Source organism: Pieris napi, chromosome 16 (genome assembly GCF_905475465.1).
Source record: "Pieris napi chromosome 16, ilPieNapi1.2, whole genome shotgun sequence".
Classification (NCBI taxonomy): Eukaryota; Metazoa; Arthropoda; class Insecta; order Lepidoptera; family Pieridae; genus Pieris; species Pieris napi.
The window spans coordinates 6,973,256-6,996,861 of NC_062249.1; the positions used below are offsets into that span (position 1 = coordinate 6,973,256).

General features: G+C 32.6%; 1 protein-coding gene across 2 annotated transcripts; it reads right to left on the reverse strand.

Annotated features, from left to right (window-relative positions):
• Window positions 1–877: 877 nt before the first annotated feature.
• LOC125057306 (suppressor of cytokine signaling 2-like) lies at window positions 878–21,610 on the reverse strand. 2 transcript variants are annotated; one of them, XM_047660920.1, is made up of 4 exons: window positions 21,253–21,610; window positions 5,099–5,373; window positions 3,793–3,938; window positions 878–2,116 (listed from the first exon to the last, which is right to left on the reverse strand). In XM_047660920.1, the coding sequence occupies exons 1-4, from the start codon at window positions 21,269–21,271 to the stop codon at window positions 1,789–1,791; spliced, it is 768 nt and encodes a 255-aa protein (XP_047516876.1). In that variant the 5' UTR covers window positions 21,272–21,610; the 3' UTR covers window positions 878–1,788. The 2 variants fall into 2 exon arrangements, with proteins under 2 accessions (XP_047516876.1, XP_047516875.1); XM_047660919.1 differs by lacking the exon at window positions 21,253–21,610 and adding an exon at window positions 6,069–6,719.
• Window positions 21,611–23,606: the final 1,996 nt, after the last annotated feature.

A 23,606-nucleotide genomic window follows, 5' to 3' on the forward strand; every position in this document is an offset into this window, starting at 1 on the left:
GTAATTCATTTAATATTGCCCAAGGACATGCCGTACTTAAGAAAATGAATTCGCGCAAAGCAAATGGGCCCCCAAGGGTAGGACGCAAGAAAAAACCGCAGAAAAAACGGCACAATACTCCGGAGTACACAATGATCCGATGAACCCAATGGCGGGTCATCAGAGACTTGGTAGTTCTCCGGTCGGAAGTTAGTAGAAGGTACAACAAAGAGGGTTTATGACCATTCACGTCTGGTATTCGCGTAATCGCAAAGTCGTTAATGATGATTTCACGTGAATTTTTGGGTTTGATTTTTGAGCACAAAATTATACACAAACCAGTTCGCAGCCTCTAACCAACATTTTCTGTAATTTCGGGCGCTGAGGTCGTTTACTGGTTGGGTGTCAGAACATCAGAAAACCGTCATGCAGAAATCTTTTTGATTTCTGAGGTAAAAATTCGGTTTCCAAATATCTACCGCCCTAGGCTCCAGCCTACTCAGCCTGCTGGTAAATTCTCTACTACTGCTTGAGCAGTGTTTCTAATTAAAGTATAAATATTAGGATGAGAGCAGCGTTGTTCTAGTGGCTTTCAGAATTCAGCGTGCGACTCTCATCCTTGAGGTTGTACGTTTGATCCCCACTGTGCACCAATGATTGGACTTTCCGTTTGTGCTCATTTAATAGTCGCTCGTGCGGTAAACATCGTCAGTAAAACCAGAATGCCCTTTATCCAAAAAGCCGACGGCACAGAAGGATGATCACCTGCTTGCCTCGTAAAAAAAACAAATGATCACGAAACAAATACAGAAATCTGATCGCCCAGATCTGAGGTTGTAGCGGCACTGTTTTTTTAAATAAATATTAGGGTAAGATGGCACAAAATAAAACCACATAATAAAGGCAGATATTTTTATATAAATTATATGCAGTTCTTTTCATACATTAGTCTACAAACATTTACTATTATGTCACACTTATTGTAATTGGTGCTTTTAATCTTATAATAAAGAATACATGAGATTTGAGGCTGAATCACTGATTTGACTAATAAATAATATATCAGCGATTTGTCTGCAAATTTCCACATTTTTCCCAATATCATTTTTAACATAAGGTTATTTATATAAATATTTTAAAATTATTGTAAAAACGTTTGATAATAAATATAAGTTGCCAATCTTGAATGATGCGCTAAATCTTACATATTGAGACTATTATTGTTTACAATTTATATAGTGAATGTCACTAGCCATACTTATTGAACCATTAAATGGTTGGTATACATTTCGACATACTAATTAAAATTAAGAAATAAATAGGAATATGAATAAGGACTATTTACAAGGTCAGCCTCAAAAACAATTTTTACACAAATGGCACATTTTGTACAGACAATTGTGATATGGATCAATAAAATATTGGCTGTTACATTATATGACCCTCTGTACCAAAATGGGTAAATTTGATTCATAAGTTTTTATATAAATAAATTTACCAGAACATGTTCTTGCATAGGAACAAAATATTAGCATATAATCTATGTTAGTAAAGAAATAAATAATACAGCTCTAATGTGATGTTACTTAATATAATGGACAAGATCGGGCATTCAGATTGAATATCAGACGAAAAACATGCGTTCAAATCAGTCTTGCATTACATTATATACAGAGAAAACAACTTTTACCATCAATACTATCAAATAATACGTTACAATTGTTAGTAACGGAGCCTGCCTTATTTCTAGCATCCCGTACTAGTGTAATTTGCTAATACCCTAATATTTAGCTATTTGACAGATCTATGTTAGATTGAGTAGGCGTATTCGCCGAGGTATTCGATGAGTGTGGAGGGAAGGGGCAATAGTCTATGCTTTGGAGCGGTCCAAAGTTTGGGAGTTAAGGGGTTGGAGTCCAGCGCTTTATGGATAGCGATCCGAGCGGAGTGTAGGAGAGATGGTGGTGATTTTCTTAGAGGATTTTTAAGGAGAACAGGGGAATGCGCGCATCCCTCACGGTCGACCCACACGGTGCCCGCTGCCCCTCGTTCCCCTAGACGCGTGTAGTGTTGAATTAATTCGATCACACATCGGAATCTTGGCATAAACCTGGCGAGCGGCCTGTCGCAATCAAATCTGAAATAAAAAATTATTTTTTAAATACATACACAATAATAATAATAATCAGTGGCGCTACAACCTATTTAGGTCTGGGCCTCAGATTTCTGAATCTGTTTCAATTTAATACTCAAGTAGGTGATCAGCCTCCAGTGCCTGACACACGCCGTCGACTTTTTGGGTCTAAGACATGTCGGTTTCCTCACGATGTTTTCCTTCACCCTTTGAGCGAATGTTAAAATGCGCACATAGAAAGAAAGTCCATTGGTGCACAGCCGGGGATCGAACCTACGACCTCAGGGATGAGAGTCGCACGCTGAAGCCACTAGGCCAACACGGCTCTTTAAAAAAAATACATACACAACTAGCAACATATCTTTAATATTTTAAAGTACACTAGGTACTTCTAAAACGTTATTTTAAATTTGCAGTAAAACATTGTGGTCATGACGTCAAGGTAAACAGCAATTAGGTGTAAGCAGCTATTTAACCCAGAAACAGCGCGATACTATGAAGTATTACCCGCCCACCTAATAGGGTTACCACTTGCCATACTTATATGTAGTACAGGTAAACAATTTCGGAATTTGTTTCATTAACAGATTTGATAACAAGTAGGAACAGTAATGTAAAACAGTAGTTATGTGTTTATTAAATTAAAGTATTTCTTTACATGTTAAGCCAGTCATAATTCACACGAATTCCAAAAATAACTTATTAGACATTGTATGGACTTCATTATCTATATAATATTACGTAAATATATTGATGAATGGAATTGGTATTTAGTTTAGTTTTATTTACAGCGCTCGCGCTGACTCAGTTCTTACTAATAGTGTTTATTATTAAACCCTTATTATTTTTGTCTAATTTACTTAATAGCATTCGTAGAATACTTCTCTTTGTTTATTCAACATAACTATTATTGATTCATCGAGAATCGACTCAAGAACCTCGTGGTCATACTTCAAGAGCAACGAAGTCTGTCAATTCTCAGTTATCTTATTTTATAATTTGCCAGACGCAATCTCTAGATGTTTATCCCCCAAGCAACAAGGCAATTGCATAACTTTTAATTACGGTTTGTAGTCAACTGAGAGATAAACTCTATTCATAAAAAATAAGTCTTATTTATTTTTCTCATATTGCATGGAACAGTGCTGTATTAAAGTGTTATTTAGAAATATTACGAATACATACTATTTTACCGTAAATAAAATTTAACTGCGTAAATAACATTAAAATACATATGTTATTGTCATGTTTACTCGAAACAAATGTTTAATAGTATGCCGATAACAGCTTGTTACTTATCTTTCTAAGAACACTCTTGTTAATACGGATAGCAGAGGCCCAATCTTTTACATAAATATATCTTAATTCATATTATCTTAATATACATATGATATTTTATAATAAAAATTGTTTCTATGCTTCCGATTAGATTTAACTTGAAGGTGATAAAACAAAACGTTTAATAGCTATTTCAGGCTAATGTGTATTTGTTAGAAGAGGCAAATTAAATTTAAATTAAAGTTGCTTAGGAAATTTCATCAAAGAGTTTAATTACTTGTTTTACAATTTTTTTTCTCCAAGAATTGAACATAAAGTCGTTCTGTACATAAGCTACCAAGGTATTTTCAAGCATATTTTTTTGTAAAAGAATATTTATGGTACCTTAATTTAATCCTTACCTAAAATAGCCCTGCTCATAGTGCATCCGTACAGAGGTTGGACCTCGTTCAGTTTGTACTGACAGTGAGAAAATAAAATTTCTATCCCTAGAATCCCTTATTACAAATGCTCCGACACTGGCATCCTTCAAGAGGTTCCTTGCTCCCTGAAAGTAGAGAAATCAGTTATATTAACGAAAATATTAAATTTTGTATGCCTCTGTAATTTGTGGTGTAATAATGTAAAAATTGGGAAATAGATACAGTGTACACTCTTTATAAAGATCTTCGTTATAACAGAAAACTCTCTATAACGTAACAATGAATAAAATTTATTTGATTCAACCCAATACCCATATATTATTTTTCCTTCCCTATAATGAAACCTGTCTATAACGAATAAAAATGATCGCTCCCTTGAAATTCGTTATAAAGAGTTTACACTGTATATATTTGTGTCTCTATAAAGGATTTTGTAAACTATTGGGTACTGTGCCTCTTCTAATGTTATAGAGAATTGCAGTCATATGAGTAAAATCATTGTTTTACTATTGTAGTAAAAAGCCAAAAAAGTCCACTATTTTTATTTTTTTTATCTTTAAAAGAATTTGATATTGAATCAACTGACTTTATATGAAATTAAAACTACCTGCAAATGGATCAAACAGTATATGTCTAACACTTTTCACATGATGAAATGTTATAGAATATGTATTTTTTATCACATCCAATGACAAATCAAATAAGCCCAAAATATTAAACATTAACCTATTAAGTATGGTTATGAATTAAATATTATCATAAAAATCTTTCTATTCCTGTTTTGAAATTGAAACTTATATTGAGCCTACTGAGCTATTGATAATTATTTCCAGTAGTATTTTCCTGTTAACTGATATTAATTAGAATAGCTGATAACACCTTATCAGTATGTTATGTTGTTTTTTACTTTTGCTAGGAAATCTAAATTATTTGAAACATTATCTAGTCCTCTATTGATATAACATTATCAAACAATAATATCTTGATATTAGTAATTTCAGTTCTCTGAATTTATATGACAAAGTAATATTTAAATTATTATATTAAGACAAAACAAGCAAAAGGATAAGATTTTTGTCAACATATTGATTTGCTCAGAAATCCTTTATTATTATTATTATAACTAAGTCTAGTTGAGACATAGACCTGTTGGCATTATAAAGGCTAGATATAGAAATTTTTTTTAAATTTTTGTGCCCATAAACAAAATATTAATATTCTAATCATAAATAAAATACTTGAAGTTATAGAATAAGTAATGTTCAAAAAAATATATTAAAGTTACCTGCCAATCTAAATTGCCATAATACCAGCCAGAGAGCCGGAGTGCTTTAAGCGTATCTTCCAGGCGTTTTAATTCTTCATTATAAGGAGATGGAAGTGGTGCTGGTACCGTGTAGAGTGAGTGAGGCAAGTAGGGCTGTATTGTGAAGGGTGGTGTCAGTGGTGTATGTGCCTTAGAGCAGGACAGCGAGAGGTGTAGTTCGTGTTTACAGTTGGGACAGCAGGCTACACCATTACACCAGCTGTTTAGTGGCACCCCAACCTCAACACAAGCATCTGTAAATAAAATTTAAAAAATTAATTGTTGTAATGTCTTTGTGAACAAATAACTTCTGACCTATAAACTCATAAGTAATTGTCTTTAATAGAAAGTAAGACCTTTTATGCCTTTCCACCCAAAACAGAGACCTTTTATAAACATGAAGGAAAACACTACAGTTTCCTTGAATAGAACAATTGGATTAATCCATTGACAATTATTGCTATCAAGCGGCACTCTATATATAGTGTAAAGCTTTTCCTTATAACAATATAAATATTTTTCAAGCTTTAATTGTAATAATAGTAACAAAGCGTGGGATTTCTTGAAGATAAGTCTTATATAATTGATATTTCAGAACACTTGAACCACATTATGTTATTGAGTGCACAAAATTGATGTAGTTTTTTAATATAATTTTGTGTGTGCAATATAAATTTAGATTTTTGTATATTTTTACCTTAAAAAGTTACTACAGACATTTACATGGTAATCTAGCCAAAAAGTTGTTTGAAAATAATTTGTTAAAGACACCAGTTAACAAAATGGATATCAAACATAAGATAAATTAGTTTTAGTATGCATATGGAATATAATCGTGGCTCCAGAAAAGATAAAAACCAATAATAAATAAAGTTAACCTCAACTTGTACTAGCCATGTTTACATGGTAAAACGATATCTAAATATATGTTTTTATATAAAGAACTCACTTTGCGATGGTATTGTCGCTATCGTCATGTTTAAAGGACGTATTTTTGCTTCTCGTCTTTCGATCAAACACATTTGCCGTTTCGGTGGACAATTATTTGTTCCACCTAAATCCTCTTCAGAGGCCACGATTTAAAAAAATATCAAACACAAAACTAAAAGTTTATATAATATTGTAAAACTATTTCATTTTGCAATAATACAAGTATTCTGAAAAACAAATTCTATCCACAAAACAACTTTCACTAATATAATTCACTCTCGCCTATAGGGCGCCAACGCCAAGAATCCAAATTCCAAAAATGTAAAATGTCAAACACAAGCCTTTTGACTTTCTAAACGTCACTAGTGCCGTACTCTAACCAAAGACAAAATCTGTTAAGAATGAAAATAATTATTAATTCAGCTCGAATTGTTTAATTATCGTGTATTGTAAAGACACACATGAACACTACTCGACGGTTAATTGAACACTGAGGATAGTAAGCCGTGAGGGCCGATGAGTAAAAAAGTATGACTGGCAATTACTGTAGTAAATACACAAAAGTAACTATAGATACAGTTGTTAAAAGAGGGGATCGCGCGGGAGGACAAACACCTCCTCTCAGTAACGCTGTGCACACTAAACGAGCGACAAGACAGCTGTCTTTGGCACGATTGCGAATACGAATGACGAAACACGGGCGTTGAGTAGTTCTGAGAACTCATTCACAAACTAACAACATTTATCTAATCATTGTTAGCTATCATTATTATAATATTGTTTATTACATTTCTACGTAAATTTAGATAAATAATATAATTTAATTTTCTTGATTGTAAGGAAGGATATCACTCCGCATGAAAGGTACACACGTATAATTGAAAAATAAACTTGATAATAAATAGCATATTGAGTGGCTTAGAGATATAGAATATAAATAGTTAATATTTAACATTACTTATTATAACGAGATATAAACGCAGGTGTTCGGTTAGCATACGAAATTCGGACGTGCCTTAGAGAGCGAGTTCGTCGTAGTGCGATTATATTTGGCGTTCTCAGAATCCCCTACCTGCATTCAAAGCTTTCACATCCACGAACCATCTGCTATTTGTGTGCTCACACGTCGGCAGCTGCGCATAATTTAATGTTATAATTATATTGTCCTACAATCTGTATTTACAAGTTATTGAGGAACAATATTGAAAAAAAAAAACTGCTTGAATTGTTCTCCTGATGAAGAAGTATGAATTTGAAAATAATACAATTTATAAGTTATGTTTTAGTGCGAGCCTAATATATTATATCCGGCCATAATATCTACAAAGAAACATAATATGTAAATAACAATAGAGCATAAACGTTTATTGTTTCTCTTGATAACAGCACTACTATACTTTTAATAAGCGTTGGTAATTCACAAAATATTAGGCCCACCAAGGAATTTAAAACCTGAAGCCGTTTAAAAAATGCTATCGAAACTTTAGTTTCTGTATATTTTTTGTGTTCACTGTAATCTCTATTGTGTTCACCGTAACTGATGGGTATTGTTGGACATTTTTTGCTATTTATTTGTATATATCTGATGATGCCTAACCTTTTTAATAAATACATAGTTTATCAATACGAAATGTAAACAAGTATGCAAATTAATCGTACCAACCCTAGTCATTTTTTCAAAAATTTAATTCCAAAACTTTTATTTTGTCGTATTATTTGAAATTTTAAATGTTATACCAAATCGCATGCCCGCTGTCATCTCTAAACTTCTTTATGGGTTCAGAATCCTAATAGTAGCATTGTATGCCACTTCTACTACTTATCCTAATATATATAACTAAATTATATAATATGATAGAAAAAACAAATCAATTCTAAATATAGGTGAAAATGTTTTATTTAGCACAGCTTTTAAAAAACATTGTGTTCATTGTATAAAAATCAATATGAGCAAAAAGGTTTTATTTTTATCTCAAAGGCTGTATCGCTTCCATTAAAATGAATATGGCTTACAAACTCAAACAGATTTAAAATGGCATTTTCCTGAGAATTGTACTTTCCAAGTTTAGCAATAGGTTTGCATTATACCGTATATGAAATGTTACAATTTATTGTTGTTATATTGTGATCCAGTCAATATTAAAAACTTCTGCCTTATCTCTAAAAAGGGGGTTTTTAGTCTGAAAATAAGGCAATTTTTTTGTGCGTTTATTCGGTGCGTTTGTCTAGTACAACGTTTCTATAGTCTATACTATAATAAACACGTTTGTCTACAATATCTATAGAAACGTTAATATGTCAACTAGACGAAGGCAAAATAAATACCACAAGTCTACTGAGAACTAAGTAGATAATTAAATTTGAACTCAACAAACTGAGAGAATAGTTTCAAGTAAAAATTTAGATACAAAAGATTTGTTTCAGTTGCAGCCTCTATCCCTGAAGTTACCTCTATACTATTTATACAACCATAGGGATAAATAATAATTCAATTATGATAATAATACAAAAATCTTTATCTCTACCCAGACGTAGTCGCAGGAGATTCGTAGTAAAATAAAACAATATAGAAAGTCGCACCCACATTCTGCCTACGGATTGTATTGTTTGTGCGAGGATTTCTTGAAATTGTATGTTGTATGACAGTATCTTTCTTAGAATCGCCTTTGTCGCTATTTACGAAGTTATATTTCAAGTTACACCTTCGAGTTCTTTGGACTCGGCTTTGTTAATAAATTAACCAGAAAAATACAACAATAACAATTTCAAATATCGGAAAATATGTTCAATAAATTTTACCTACTGAAACATATATGACCTTATGACCTTGCATAATCTGTATTTTAATATTAATCTATTTGTTTGTCCTTATTGCCATAATTACAATAATCTACGCGCGAGAAAGTTTCTCATTAATTAAGTAATGGTTACTTAGCTTAGTAAACATTTTAAAAAGTTCAAATGGAACTTAAAAAGGTGCCTTATACGGTCTTAAATCAGTTACTTGATCGGGTATAAAATTTGAGCATTAAAAGCCATATATAATTGTTAATTATAATATTTATATTATATAATTTCTATTGCTCTGACTACGGCCGTGGTATGGTACGTTTTCTCCTCAGAAGTGTAACTACAAAATCGGATCGATATGTAACAATTGAACACATTACTTTATATATTATTACCGAGTCATAACAAGTTGTAGCGGGTTAGCAACGAGCATTTTACTTTTACGTTACACAACATACGATAAATTCATTCTTGGAAATCACTTCAATATAACATTTAAATTGACTTTCGTAAAAGGTTTTTAAATACATATTTATAAGGAACTAGCTGGCCTGGCGAACATCGTACCGCCTAACAGTCGATTCTTTTTTTTTTTAAAATACTTATTCTGCTATTCGGGACACCGGTCTAGCTAAGTTAAAAAAAAGAAAGTTGATAGGACAACAAATACATTATGTCAAAAAATAAAAATTTATCTTCCCGGAACCCCTCCACTAACACTTGAACTTTATGACATGGTATTAAAGATCAAATTGACTTTTAAATATTATTACGAATATTATGTATGGGAATATAGAAAAGTGTTGTTTTTAGACTTTTTCACTCAATTTTTTAAATTTTCTCTCCGTAAGAACCATCCTCGTACTTCAAAGAATATTATAAAAAAAGAATTGGCCAAATCGGTCAAGCCGTTTTCATGTTATGTCGTGACAACGGAAAACGGGTTTCAATTTTATATATATAGATACAAGAAATTAGAAATACTATTCGCAGGATAGGTATACCTCAACTAAACAAACTTTCCACCAGCGATATTGCATGAAACCCAAATAAAACGCATTAATAGTTCATATTTGAACTAACATTTTCATACTCTGTATCTGAAATATCATGAACCAATCTTCTCAGAATCAAATATATCGACTTAAGGCGAAGGTGCTTTGTACTACATCGCCATGACAACGGCTATAGATCATAATAACGAGAATTGTCAATGATTTCATCGTTTATCTTTATTTCTGGGACGTCTGCGCCTTCTACGTATTTTATCTCTCATATTTCATCGGCACTAGTATAAGTCTTAATTATTGGATAACTTAATATTGTAATAAATATTACGCACATAGTGACATCATTCTTTATAGAAGCTTGGATTATGTTTGGTGCTGTATCAATAAAAATCAAAATACGTTTATTCAATTTAGATGCGTCTTAGGGCATGCTTATGAATGTCAAAAACGTTTACAAAATTCGCGAAAGAGTAAGACTACGCCATCCGTTCGCAAAACTACCAGGAGGCCTTGTTCTGAGAAGAACGGGCAAGAAACTCAGCAACTTTTACCCTCCCTCTACATTACAATTGTTCAAAGGAAAATGTCATAAACCACAACGTCATTAAAGTTACATAAGTAAAAAAAAACTGTTCTGTGATTTACAACATTCACCATTACACACAAATCAAATTATAAGAATATAATTAGAACTATTGCCAAGCGTTTTTATCTTCTAGGTAGTCATTGACTGTGTAGTACCTTTATACTCACTTCATTTTTATAGATGTGATCGCGTATGAAAACGAATGACTACAGCAACATATGTTTATGGCCATTATTTTTGTAAATACAATTATTATAATTTTAACACGGATTAGAACTGTGTCGTGTATTGGACAAACGGAGGTCGTAACGGAACTCGCAGCAAGGCGCTATTTCGTTGAATTGGTACGAACACTTTTAGTGGAAGAAGACAATCGCTTATTTTGTGAGTGTTAAAAGCAGAATACTAGGAACCACTCGTCATGCGTACATTATTTATCATTCTGTAGAAATATACACTGACTCATATAGCTTTGTTTTATTTTTAACCGGCCTTGTATTAAAAACTTCTTAAATATTTCTCTTTGGCATCATAATACTTGTTTGTTTTATTTTTAATTGTGGATGTTGTTCTATGTTTGTTTATTAATTTTATCTAAGTAAAGAATCAATATTGCACTGGCTTTATTAATGTAATTGATTGTATCGCATAAATATTATATAAAAAACTATGTAACTTTAATTAAATTTGTATCTATTGTGAATTCTAACCCGAACTGAAAAACAAAGTTAAATTAATTAAACAGATATTGTGGTCATGTCTTATTAACACGAACATGATATCAATACACGAAAATGTGAATAAACATCTGTATTTCGTTCGTGTTTCTTGAAACGAAATGGACACGTAAAAATCAAAAAGAAATGCGATTCAATTACGAAACGAAATCGAAGTTTCTGAGAACAAATTTAATGTTCCGCGAATATCGAACGCCGATATTAAAACACTTTGTTTAGCAATATCTCGGATAAGATTTGTGATTCTCAGAAGGACCTTTAATAAAGACTTCTAAGCGGTGTTGATATTGTTTTTCACAACTTCTGTTTAATGGTTTCTTATTGGATTTGACAAGTGAGTCCGACCACAGAACATTAAATATAATTGAATTGTTTTGTTAACCAGACCTACAGAGAGACAATTAGGAAATTTGTGATAACATTTAAGTCGTAATTTAAGTCAAAATAAATCTACATAACAGCTTTGGTTAACTTAACCTAGAAATACGAATTGATGCTAAAATAATGAAACAATGAAACAACGAAGACGAAATTTGAATCAAATAATTTGGAGCAAACAGATTCCTGCGTTTATATCTTACACAGCTATTTAGCAAAGAGTTTTCGTACTTTTTAATTCCACGGCAACGTGAACGGAGATCCAACTACATCGATATTGGTTTTCAACGTAAGAAGACATCATTAGAGTTATTTGTTATTGAAATAAATGTTTTGACTTTGACGGTAATAAAGCATAGATATTTGTGCTTTCTAAAAATGAAATACAAAGTTGCACCTAAATGTATAAACATAAACATTAGAAATAAAGCAAGAGCACAATAAGCGCCAAAACCCCACTTAAGGGTTGGTGCCTTGATGCATTCAGCAGTGTAGGCATAGCCCTGTACGAAAACACGAAATAAATATTTTTACACCGAAAATGAACTCCGAAACACCTTCGTTATACAAAAGACACTTTATTTATATAATTTAATAAATAATTATCTCAATGAAGTCCATGAGAAAAAGTCATTTTCACGCATACAAATATACAAGTGTGTACATAATATAAATACATGTGTGCGATACACAAACGATAAATCGAAACGGGGTTGAACAATAATTGACCTATATCGAATGGAATTATTCCAAAGCACATTGCATCACAGCATATCATTATCAAATATTCAACATTAATGAGTTGTTTGTTTTCCAGGAATATTGGTAATGATATTAGTATATATACTAATATAAACAATCAAAACAATCCCTTGTGCGTTTACAACAGTCACGATTTTGGATAAAATCGTCGATAACTCAAAAACCAGGACGAAAATAAGTGGGCATTTCTAAGAGATATATTTATTTTAATAATGTCTTTAATTTTATTAACAACAACAATGTTTCTCAACATTTCCAAATAGCTGAGAAACACCCATATAGACTAGATTTTCGGTTAGAACAAATTTTAATCTTAAGTGGAAAACCATAACTCCTAAGTTAAGTATTTAGTAACATTTGACTATGTGAACCTCCACTGACTCGAACGCTAGACACGCCCTTGGTTAAGAGAGCATTTTAATTAAATTTGTGCTCGACGATCCGACCCATCTATGACAACTATAATCAATAATATACGTCTGTCGTTCCACAACTGAGCGTTTTCTAAGGAAGTTTTTGCCGCGCACCACCACTATGTGGAACTGAAGTATTTCCGAACCAATTCGACTTAGGGTCCTTCAAGAAAAGAGCGTACCAATTCTTGAAAGGCCGGCAACGCACTTGCGAGCCTTCTGGCAGTGTGAGTGTCCATGGGCGGCGGTATCACTTAACATCAGGTGAGCCTCCTACCCGTTTGCCGCCTATTACTTAAATAAAATCGTATTTGACGAAATCGTAGTTACCAATAATTATATCAATAAGGTAAAGAAATATAAGAAATTAATAAAATTAGTTACGTAAATAAAAAATAAACTTCGAGAGTGAGCGTCATAAAATAACAATACATAAATTACCTGTTCGAAAATATTATTTTTTTAAGGAAAATTATTACTGAAGAGACACCAATTAAGAGTACATTTACAATACTTAGAAGCTGACAGTTACGACATTAAATAATGTATTTGATTAAAATTCTGAGAAAGGTTTATGAAAATTATTTTATATTAAAAGCGGGTCTTACGGTTTTTTTGTCTACCTATAAGAATTCCATTTCCAAATGTCCAGTAAATAAAATACAAGAGAATTAAAAGTATGAATGTTAGGAGAAAAGCGCCCAACAAAGAGCGGATCTTAGTTGCGTCAGATCAACACAGATAGCGTCCGTAGAACTGTCAGTATTCATTAATCATCAGGTCATGAAGCACTGGATATATAACCAGTTTGGTCTACGATAATTGGAATTTTTAAGTAATAAAAATTCAAGTTTTACGCATTCATATGTGGTCATCATCAAAACTTATATAACGTGAAGTTACTATCTTAATACATTGAGTATTTAATAAATTTGATTAATTAAAATCGCTTAAATTGAGATAAAAAAACAGCTGTACACATTTACAAAATGTTCGTTTTTTATTCCTAGCTAATGAAGTTCGGTCGATCTATTCGATTATTCAGCAAGCGCACTTGGCCGCGTTCAATAGAAATGCAGTTTTCAGAAATACATTTGCATATGTTTGTCATAACGTTGCCTTATAAAATCCGGTTTAAACGTGATATTATTGGCATTTAGTCTAATATTCAATAGACTTTTAAGGTAAGTTCGAAAAGGTTGCAGGAGTTAGATTTTACTCCAACTGCTATATTTGTTATAAAAAATCAATAACCCCAGATAACAGCAGTGGCAGCCGAAATTCGTTCGTCAGTTTTTTTATCCTCCACATACTAGTTTTTTTAGTTAGCACCATAGATCACTGAACGTAACGGTATTTCCTCCTGCTGGTTATCAATTTCCGGTGTTTGTATTAGACACCTGGCTATAAGGAAATCGAAATACTGTATCATATATACCTACATTAATTATTTATTCTTTAATATTTTCGTATATCTTCAAAAACATGCTTGAGAAATCTTCAAATATGTTTCATGGTAAATAATTTGTTAATGTAATTATTGTTAATACAATTACATTTTTTTTCAACCAAATTATTTACATTTATATATTTGTATTAATTACAGTGAATGTGGTACATACTACACAGCTTTAAACGTTATTTAAATACTCAACGTACAGAGAAATCAAGCTTCTAAGAAATACGATTCAAATTTAACGCTTAAGAATTCCACAAGTAGGTGGGTTGGGGCCATTCACTTTGGCCTCTGACATGCAGGCGAGGCCGATTTCATCAGGATTTAGTTGCCAACGCATTCACGTGGAATTCTATGAAACTTATATAGTAAGTAACTATTTATAACTAGAATGATGAATAACAATTCCCCCATGAAATACTAAAATGCAAGACAAAAAATGATTTAGCATGTATTTTAAAATAACTTTAAAAAACTACGTCGGTTTTATATTTAATGAACAGCTGATAGGTCAGATATCCGTTCGCGACCTTTGAGCGGTAAATGACCTCAGGTTCGAGATTTGAAAATTTTATTCTGATATATCTTCTGAGTACGGATCAACTCATTCTCTTTTACAGCAGACTTGATAACAGTGATATCCTGGCAAAGGTTCTTCTTTGCGAAACTTAAAAACTTACTAAATATTTTGTTAACTCCCAATGTTTGTCATAAATATTTTTAAGTACATCCGGCATGATGACAAGTATTATAACTGCCTCGTCCTTCATAAGGAAAAGACGGAGATGATAGCAATCCATAATGTCCGGATTGGCCTCAATCCAGCGCCAATAAAAACCCGAGTACGGCCGAAAGCTCATAAAGACTTTGGCAATAAACGTTCGAATGTAGAGTTTCGCTGAGCAGCCTTCGCGTGTTCTCAGAAACAACGACCGGTTGGTCATTCGCTGCGTTCTCAGAACAACGTCAACCCGGGGCCGTTTCGATTTTTTAAAATGAAGCGAATGAATGAAAAATGAATAACGGATTATTACTAGCTTCGAACCTCAATTAGACGTAATCTGTAAAGTGACTATTTTTATCGTCAGCCATGTTTCCGAGTGAAAGGGTTTCCTACTGAACACGTCTAACTGGTTATTGGATAACCAATTTGCCCATTCACGCACCGAGTTTCTCTCAGCTTATCTTGTATCAGTTACTGATGTCAGAACGCATGTGATACGATAACATCCAATGAACATACAAAAGATACGATAACATCCAATGAGATACACAAGAACACTCAAACAGAATCTAAATTCAAAAACGGATTCTGGATTATATAGATATAATGCCTGACAATTTTTGTAAAAAACTATTCTATCTATATAAATGTATGAGTTACGAACAGATATCGCTAGGAATATGTTTATAAGTAGGGTAAAACAGCGAAGATCAACAGAAGGCATTCCTATAGCCGGAGAGCTTCTTTAGTAGTTTCAAAGGCGACAACTCCGTCGTGCTATTTATGTACAGCTAGGAGAAAAATCCTTAACAAGTTTTGTATAATAAGCTATCATGAAGTCTACTTTTTATAAGCCTTCATTTGTAAATTGCGTTATCATATCACTGATAACGTGACGCTAATCAGTTCAGTAATGCGACTACAAATACACCACTGACGCCAATCGTGTTACGACCAGACGTTGTCATTGAGCCTCATGATAATTTAACCTTCACCTTACGTACTTTATCAATTAGATCTATCAATACAAACAATCTGGTTGAATGCTTTAGTGAAATCTATTTGTATGAACGCGATAACGTTTCATAGAAAAACGGTATTTGGAACATGTTTACAAGTCTTGCTTGGTCGTTGACATTTAGAACGACGTAATTTTAATTTAAATCAAATAATCTTTAATGAATCACTGTGTCAAGTTCAAGAAGTATTCATGTGATTTTTGATGAAGTAATTCAACTCTAGAAGTATACGTAAATAGAGTTTTATATATCTAATAAATAATAGTTTAATAAAACTAAAAAACACGCTTTTAAAGCACATCAAACTAAAAAGTGAAAAATAATTCCTAATTTAGGCTGAAAATGGTAATAAACAAAAAAATACTGGTATTATTGTGAAAGCGTGGGTTGCTCTATAGACAAAAAAAATATGGCACAGAGCGTATTTTTCACTTTTTAAAGTGTGTTTTTTAGAATTTTTAAACTATTATTTATTTTTTATTTTTTAGTTAAATTTTTTTTTGGATTATTTCATTGTCATCTTTGACAGGTGCGCAAAATTTGAATAAAATCTGTCCGTTTAAAGTGGGTCAAAATCGAGTCCGAAGGAGTCGGTTACATACATACATACAATATACATACATACATACATACATACAGGTGAAGCTAATATAAAGCGTGTAAAAATGGACGCAGACAAAAAGCAGCTTTTATCGAACTATACTAGAACTATTTTAGTGGAGCATGAACATCAAAGCAATACTTGAATCAGCTCGTTAGGCGAAAAAGTCAGTTGACTTCGCAGTACTCCGCTATTGAAATTTAAACTAGTTCACATTCTGGGAAATCTTTTTTTACTTTTCCGTTTCGTCCTAGGGCAATGGAGAGCACGATATCGAACTGTGGTTGTATAAACTTGTTTATTTCACTTTTTGTTCTGTTTAAGAGGTTTGAATCGATTTGTTCAGCATATTTAAGTCTTTATCCCTTTTGAACAGCTTTTTGTATGGAATACTTTGAAAATCAGTGTTGAATAGTTTGCCGAGATTTAAACAGGAAATTGAATTCTAAGAATGGTTAGGTAATCAAATCCTAGATTTTGTCATTTATATTGTTCTTTCGTAGAATTTCCGTAAAACTTGCATCATTATTAGTCACTTCTCGGTTACTGTTTCTCAGTTGTAGAATACTTCCTCGTAACTTAAATTGCGATAAAGTTATCACTACGAAGTTACATCGCGATATTCTCACGAAAGTGAAGTGAAATTTATCCGCGTGTCAAAGTTTTCGGTTCTTCGAACAAAGTGTCTGTAAAAAAATGGTATTATACTCGCCATTTCTCAAAACAACCCTCGGGTTGAGGCTTCTGAGGATTAATTACGCGTTCCGCGTAGAGCCGCCACCGGGCCATTCGATTCTCGGTAAACACGAATCGAAAAAGGAGCAAAAACGGACGCGGTTTATTCCGAGAACACGCATACCTGCGCCAGCGCACTGCACACATCCCACCTTCCGACGTTTCGATCCAACGCACATTTTCCTAGTAGTTTGTCTTCCGAGGAATAACTCTTTTTCATATTCCCGTTTATTCTGTTTACAGCGTTTTAATGATTGTTCATTTATTTATAATCCCGTTTTAAACTGATTACATCGTTTGAGATTAAAACAAACAACAATTATGATCTCCATTAAGATATTTGAGCTTAATTTCCCTTCTCTAATCAATTAACTCGCGATAAATGGAATTAATAAAACGAGCTACAAACAATTTTGCTAATTGAAAATTGGAACGAGTTAAAAGCTGCCGACAATTCCACGTATTTTAGGAACTATAGCTGCTCGCCTCGACATGTTTTTCAAGATAAAGGCCTCCTGCTACCAGTTTGCATAGTCTAACGATGTCGATAACACTGTTTTCTAAGAAATGTTGTATGTTTGCATTATGCAATGCATTACGGCTAACATAAAAGCATAGTATTAGCCGAGGTAAGTGTAATTTATGCACATCTATCCGTGTATCATTAGGTATACTGGTTATAATCGCGTTCTAAGAAATTTAAATTATTAAAGTTGATCAAAATTCATACAACAATCACGTCTTCTAAGAAACGGTCTCTATCAAGTCATTATACAAAATGTGTCTTGTTTAACATTGAAATTTTGTTGAAACTACATAAATAAGGAATATTCTAAGAAAAAATATTATTATGTCTTAATATAATTAGGAAATTTGTTTACAATGAAAGGTTAAAAAGGTTGAAATCGAGTTAATACAAATTTTATGTTATTATATACTCGTTTAATAAATATAAATATATTGGTGAAAATAACATTTTTGCTGACAGTCCATAGCTTTAATATAACGAGATTGCTACATTTGAAAGTAGCTTTTATATTGGAAAAGTTGGAATGCCTCATATGCCAATATACATTGGAAAATAAAAATAGAAATTCTACGGAATAAATTGAAATGGAAATGCAAATACGGTTTCCGTACAGTTATTACGGAGTAGAGTGGGTAGATCGCAACTAATTGAAGTTTCTATATGTTTTATGTACCAAGAAGACACGAGGCATACTTATGCATCTATTTACTCTTGTCATCCAAAGGTATCGTTAACGCTTGGCATCATAACAGAAGAAGACTTGCTATAAAATAATATTAGATATATTTTAAATATTTCGGTGGCCAGTGTGTGGTTACTTTGTCCGGGAACAATTACGCCAGTAATCGAGCTTAGGACGGCATTAGATAAACCTTACCACAGAGGATTCATATATTCTTATAGCGCAATTCAAAATATAGACTATACAAAATGACTTTGAAAATTTAGAGGGATAATTTTTCAATTTTGTTCTGCCATTGAAAACCGGTGCCGGTCAATTTATCCAATTCTCGTTCCAGTCAATACGGGGAACATCAGAGGTATACGTGGAACTATTATTGTCTTTGTTTATGCTTGAAGGGAGACAATGGCGCTTTTTGTGCGAAACCAAAGAGTACTCAGAGCCTATTGTTTTGCGTATGCCCTATGATTATTTTCGTAGAAGGAAAGCTATTATCTGAGCAATTTTATTAAGCCTTTCGTCGAACACGAGGAGGATAAATGTTGATTGCTAGAAAAAGATGTCGTGTGGCCTTTTTAATTTTACTGGTTTGACTGGAATTACTTTTTAAGGAATGTTTCACTGTAGAATAGTTTTTACTTACTCTCTTTCTCAATAATCTTGAATAAAGCATGTACCAGAGGAGTTGGATATACATAAAAATATTAGCTTATCTTTAGGATTGATAAGTTATGAACGATGTGTAGTAATTTAGATGTTAGAAACGTTACAACACATTTCGCCAATGATTGTTCTATATATCATTGCTTTTCCTAGAACTATTGCGCATGCGAACAATGGTTCGTAACAAAACAATAAAATAAAAATTACTTGTCGGAAATGGCAAACGAATCTATTAATACATAATATTATAAACAGTTCTTATAAACGAGAGAATGTGTTGTAGAGTTTTTATACAAGTTCAAGACACAACTAAACGTGTAGAAACAAATACAAGACGTAGACGACGATCAACCAAAAATAATCTATGCACACTAACAACATACTGGATTATATAATATAACTTTATAATAGGAATATTTGAATTTACCGACCGTATTTCCGTTCCATCTATTTCCAGGTAATTTATGGATACGCATGCAAATAAATGATTGCTTGAATAAAGTACTCAAATATAAAATACTTCTAAATGTATACACAAAACGCTGCAAAATAAGACAAGTTTCTGTTTCAAAATGAGAAAAAGAATGTTTGATTTAACTATTGGTCAAATACTGTTAAATTGTGATGGATTCATATACAAATTTACCTAAGTACTAATTGATATTCTCGGTAACCCAATCGCTGAAATCGGTTGTGCGATTTAATCAAAGCAAAACAGAGACAATTGCAAATACACTGATCATTCACTCCAATTGAGATATTAATAATTATGGAACTACATATATTGGTATTCATTTGATACAATTCGATAAGTGTTTAGCCAAATGCACCATGTTCAATCAATAATTTAATAAAGGTCACTAGGATATATTATAAATACTAACTGCTTACAAATATTTCGTCATCACTAAACATCAGCGCCGTCAATACTTTCTGATAATATTGACTATTGACAATTACGTCTTAACAATATAATAGGTATATTATGAATGCGAAAGTCAGGTCGTGGGTTTTGAGATAATGTCGGGTTGGAACTACTTGTTTTAGTACCGACCTGGCTCTAAGTAGAACCTGCAGTGCTCGGAAACTTATATACCTCTGACCCCTTTAGAAGTTTTGAAGTATTTTAGAACCCACATGGTTTAGAAGCCGCGTCCGTGGTCAAGTTTTACTCGTTATGACGTATACCCGGACGTTCAGGGTGGTCATTATTTTACTCCCTCTTATCGGCTCTTGGCATATAAAAATTACATTATAAAATATATTATTAGTACGACTATAAAATTAGTCCAAGGCCGGCAAAATTGAAATAGCAATTATCAGTTCCGGGTGTTTCTGTGTTAATGTATAAAACGATTAGTTTCATTATAAGAATTTCACAGATTCAAAGAAATTATTAGAAAATTCTATGAAATGAATACTGTAAATACTAATGAACATCTTATTTACATTCTAACAGATAGATCTCGAATTATGCCAAAAACGCTGAAGAACACTACACTTATTACAATTATGAAATTTTATATATCAAAATAGATACATACTTTACGCATGACCTAAAGATCTACGTGATAACAGTATGATAATATATCTATTCGTGTAAGTAATCAAAACGATTATTCATATCACTAAAGTTCTTGAAACTTATGTAAATTAGACGTGTTATATTATAAAGGAACCTAAGGTCTAATAATATCTTTGTACTATAATAATAATGTCCTTTATATAATATATTTAATAAATTCTATACATTATACTTTGTACTTATTGGTTCTAATTCTACGCTGACGACTTGACATATTATATACTAGTTTCTACGGTTTCACTTATTAACGTTAAGTACTTTTTTATATATGTATATATTAAGTACATCGGAAACATATATTCTAAATTTTTCACTTGACACCATTACGGTACATTGATTTCTACTAGATTAAATCGCGTTGAATTTTCAATTAACAAGATTCAGATTAATAATCTACGTTTAGCATACATTGCATGATCACGTGTGGTAATAATGAAATTGTAATAATTAAAATTGTTTTATGTGTCACACATTCTATGCATATAAAACGGATTATAAACAACAGCTAATAATATTGTATACTATAAACTGACCTGGAAGTTTGACCACCATTTGAGGTGTCAGTCTGTGATTGGGATCCAATTTAAACGCCTTATATCAACCAAACACAAAAACACAAGTCCACTTTTAATTATATTTCCTCAAATCCACTTTATAGCTCTCGTTTCTCCGTAAAGTCTTGAAGCGGTTTCGTAGAAATAGAATGCACAGGAGAAATTAATTTGCAGAATCGGCTGCGTGCCGTTTCAGAATCGTGTTCTAAGAAAGTACACATTCAATTTCACTAATATCACAGATATCGCGGGTGAAAGTTCGTCGTGGCAAATACGTAGACCTTCTCTCGGGCACGAAAGTCGACTGGCGTATCGCCGCACGCGTAGTGAAATAAACACGGGAAACGAACGCAACCAGTCGCGCCTTCGTTGCCCTCACTTCCAAGAACGACCAACCTTGACGTTACCGAGAAACAACTCAAGGCATTGTCACTAATTTTATATAAATTCAGGGGACACGACAATTTCTATAGACTAAGTAAGGACTATGGAACTAAATTGTTCGGCGCTTCGTAGCGTGGAATTAATAAGCGGGTCTAAAGTTCATTCACACGAAGTCTATTTTGTGTCGAAGGGTTCACTGTAATTATTGAACGTTTCATTTATATCTGAACTACAAACTGAATTTAACTACAAGTTTATGGAACATCTTGTTTATACAATTATAAATAAGCATAAACTTGTCATTAAAACACTAAATTAAAATTTCGAATTATATTGGTTTCAGATTTCTCTATATAAATCTACTTTTAATTAATTATATTTCTTTTATAATCAATCCAACTATCTACACATTTTATAATTGAATTTACTTCAAAGAAAAATCTGTTTTGATACAATTACAAAGCAATACGTTTTTAAGAACATAATCCCCCGTTGTAGGCTTAAAAAGACTAAAAAACATTTCTGCAGAATTTAATCTACACTTGATAAACACATTCGTCGAATTCGTTCTTGGTGACTTGTTATCATTGCGAGAACGTTGACCTAACTGAAGATTCAAGTCACATATAGATTACACTATAAATGTTATAGAATTGATAAATTATTCACGTTGAAATATATAGTTACCTTAACCTGCTTAATAATTGCAACTGGGAGTTTTATTAAAGGTCACAGGTAACAGCGTTGCATCGATACACTAACAAGTTACGTACGACACGATTATAATGAAAAAATATCTAATAACTTGTAAATTCCCGTTCAAAAAAGCAAAAGGTTTAAAGAATAAAAATGGCAGAGTTTCTTTCCCCTATCATTGCGAGTAATGCGTTTTAGATAGCATGTGAATATTTTAGTGTTATTATAGGTTTCAGGAACCGAACATAGGTTCTAAAGCCATAGAAGCGTTGAACAAAGTTCCATCCAGGACGCAATCTATCATATACAATATTGGATATCTGCAAACTTTACAAAGGTGGACAACAATGGTGCATGACATACACGACAACAATGGGAGATTTCTCCTCTTCAGTTTGAGGGGAGATAATCGAAGTTCTTCGAAAAGCAACGCGTGTGACATGCGCCAGCTTCTACGAATACATTTCTCCATACGTTCCGTACAGTCATGTACACAATGCTTAGCGTGAAAATCTAAGAATCTGACATTAACAACGAAAAGCTTTTATTGATAAATAATCTACAAATGAAAGCGAAATGGTAACATATACACTACACAATAATTAGAGGCAAATAAAACATATTTAAATCGTGAGTTGCATCCCAAAGACAGAGGAGATTTTGCTCTAGCAGGTTGTTTGTTTGAAAATGAAGTTCATTGATAGTGTTTTTAATTAATGGCAAATGTTAATTTTATATTTTAATTTGGCTAATGAATATATTTAAATCTACAATTTAGATACTAATCTAGAATTTATTATAACAAATCAACCGATGCCATATCACAAGCTTTGAAACTAAAACGGCATTGGGCTGGTCATGTAGCACGATTCCCGGACAACAAAGACATACATGAAAAGATTGACATTAAAGGCAACACAATGGAGGGGATCCCCGGGAAAAGAAGAGTGGGCCGACCTAAAAGGAGGTGGGCTGATTACTTGATAGAAATAGCACGAAAAGACTGGCCACTTTAAACCACTTTTAATGTACCACTTTCTTGCTAATAAATGATTTATTATTATTATTATTGATTACTATTGGCAAAGATAGAGACATCGAGAGAGGGTTGGAGATGGCCTTCACCCATGAGGGGTCCATATCCACAGGCGACTAACATTTAGCTATAAGTAAAATACTAACTACACTATTAATGACATTTGAAATGTAAATACAAAAATTAAAAAGGCTTTATTATTACAACATATCGCTTT

Coding starts and splice junctions, on each gene's coding strand:
- LOC125057306 (XM_047660919.1), bottom strand. CDS start 6,141: ATGTGTTTGATCGAAAGACGAGAAGCAAAAATACGTCCTTTAAACATG. Junction 5,374..6,068: donor AGCGACAATACCATCGCAAA/GTGAGTTCTTTA, acceptor TTTTATTTACAG/ATGCTTGTGTTGAGGTTGGG. Junction 2,117..3,792: donor TATGAGCAGGGCTATTTTAG/GTAAGGATTAAA, acceptor TTTTTATTTCAG/ATTTGATTGCGACAGGCCGC.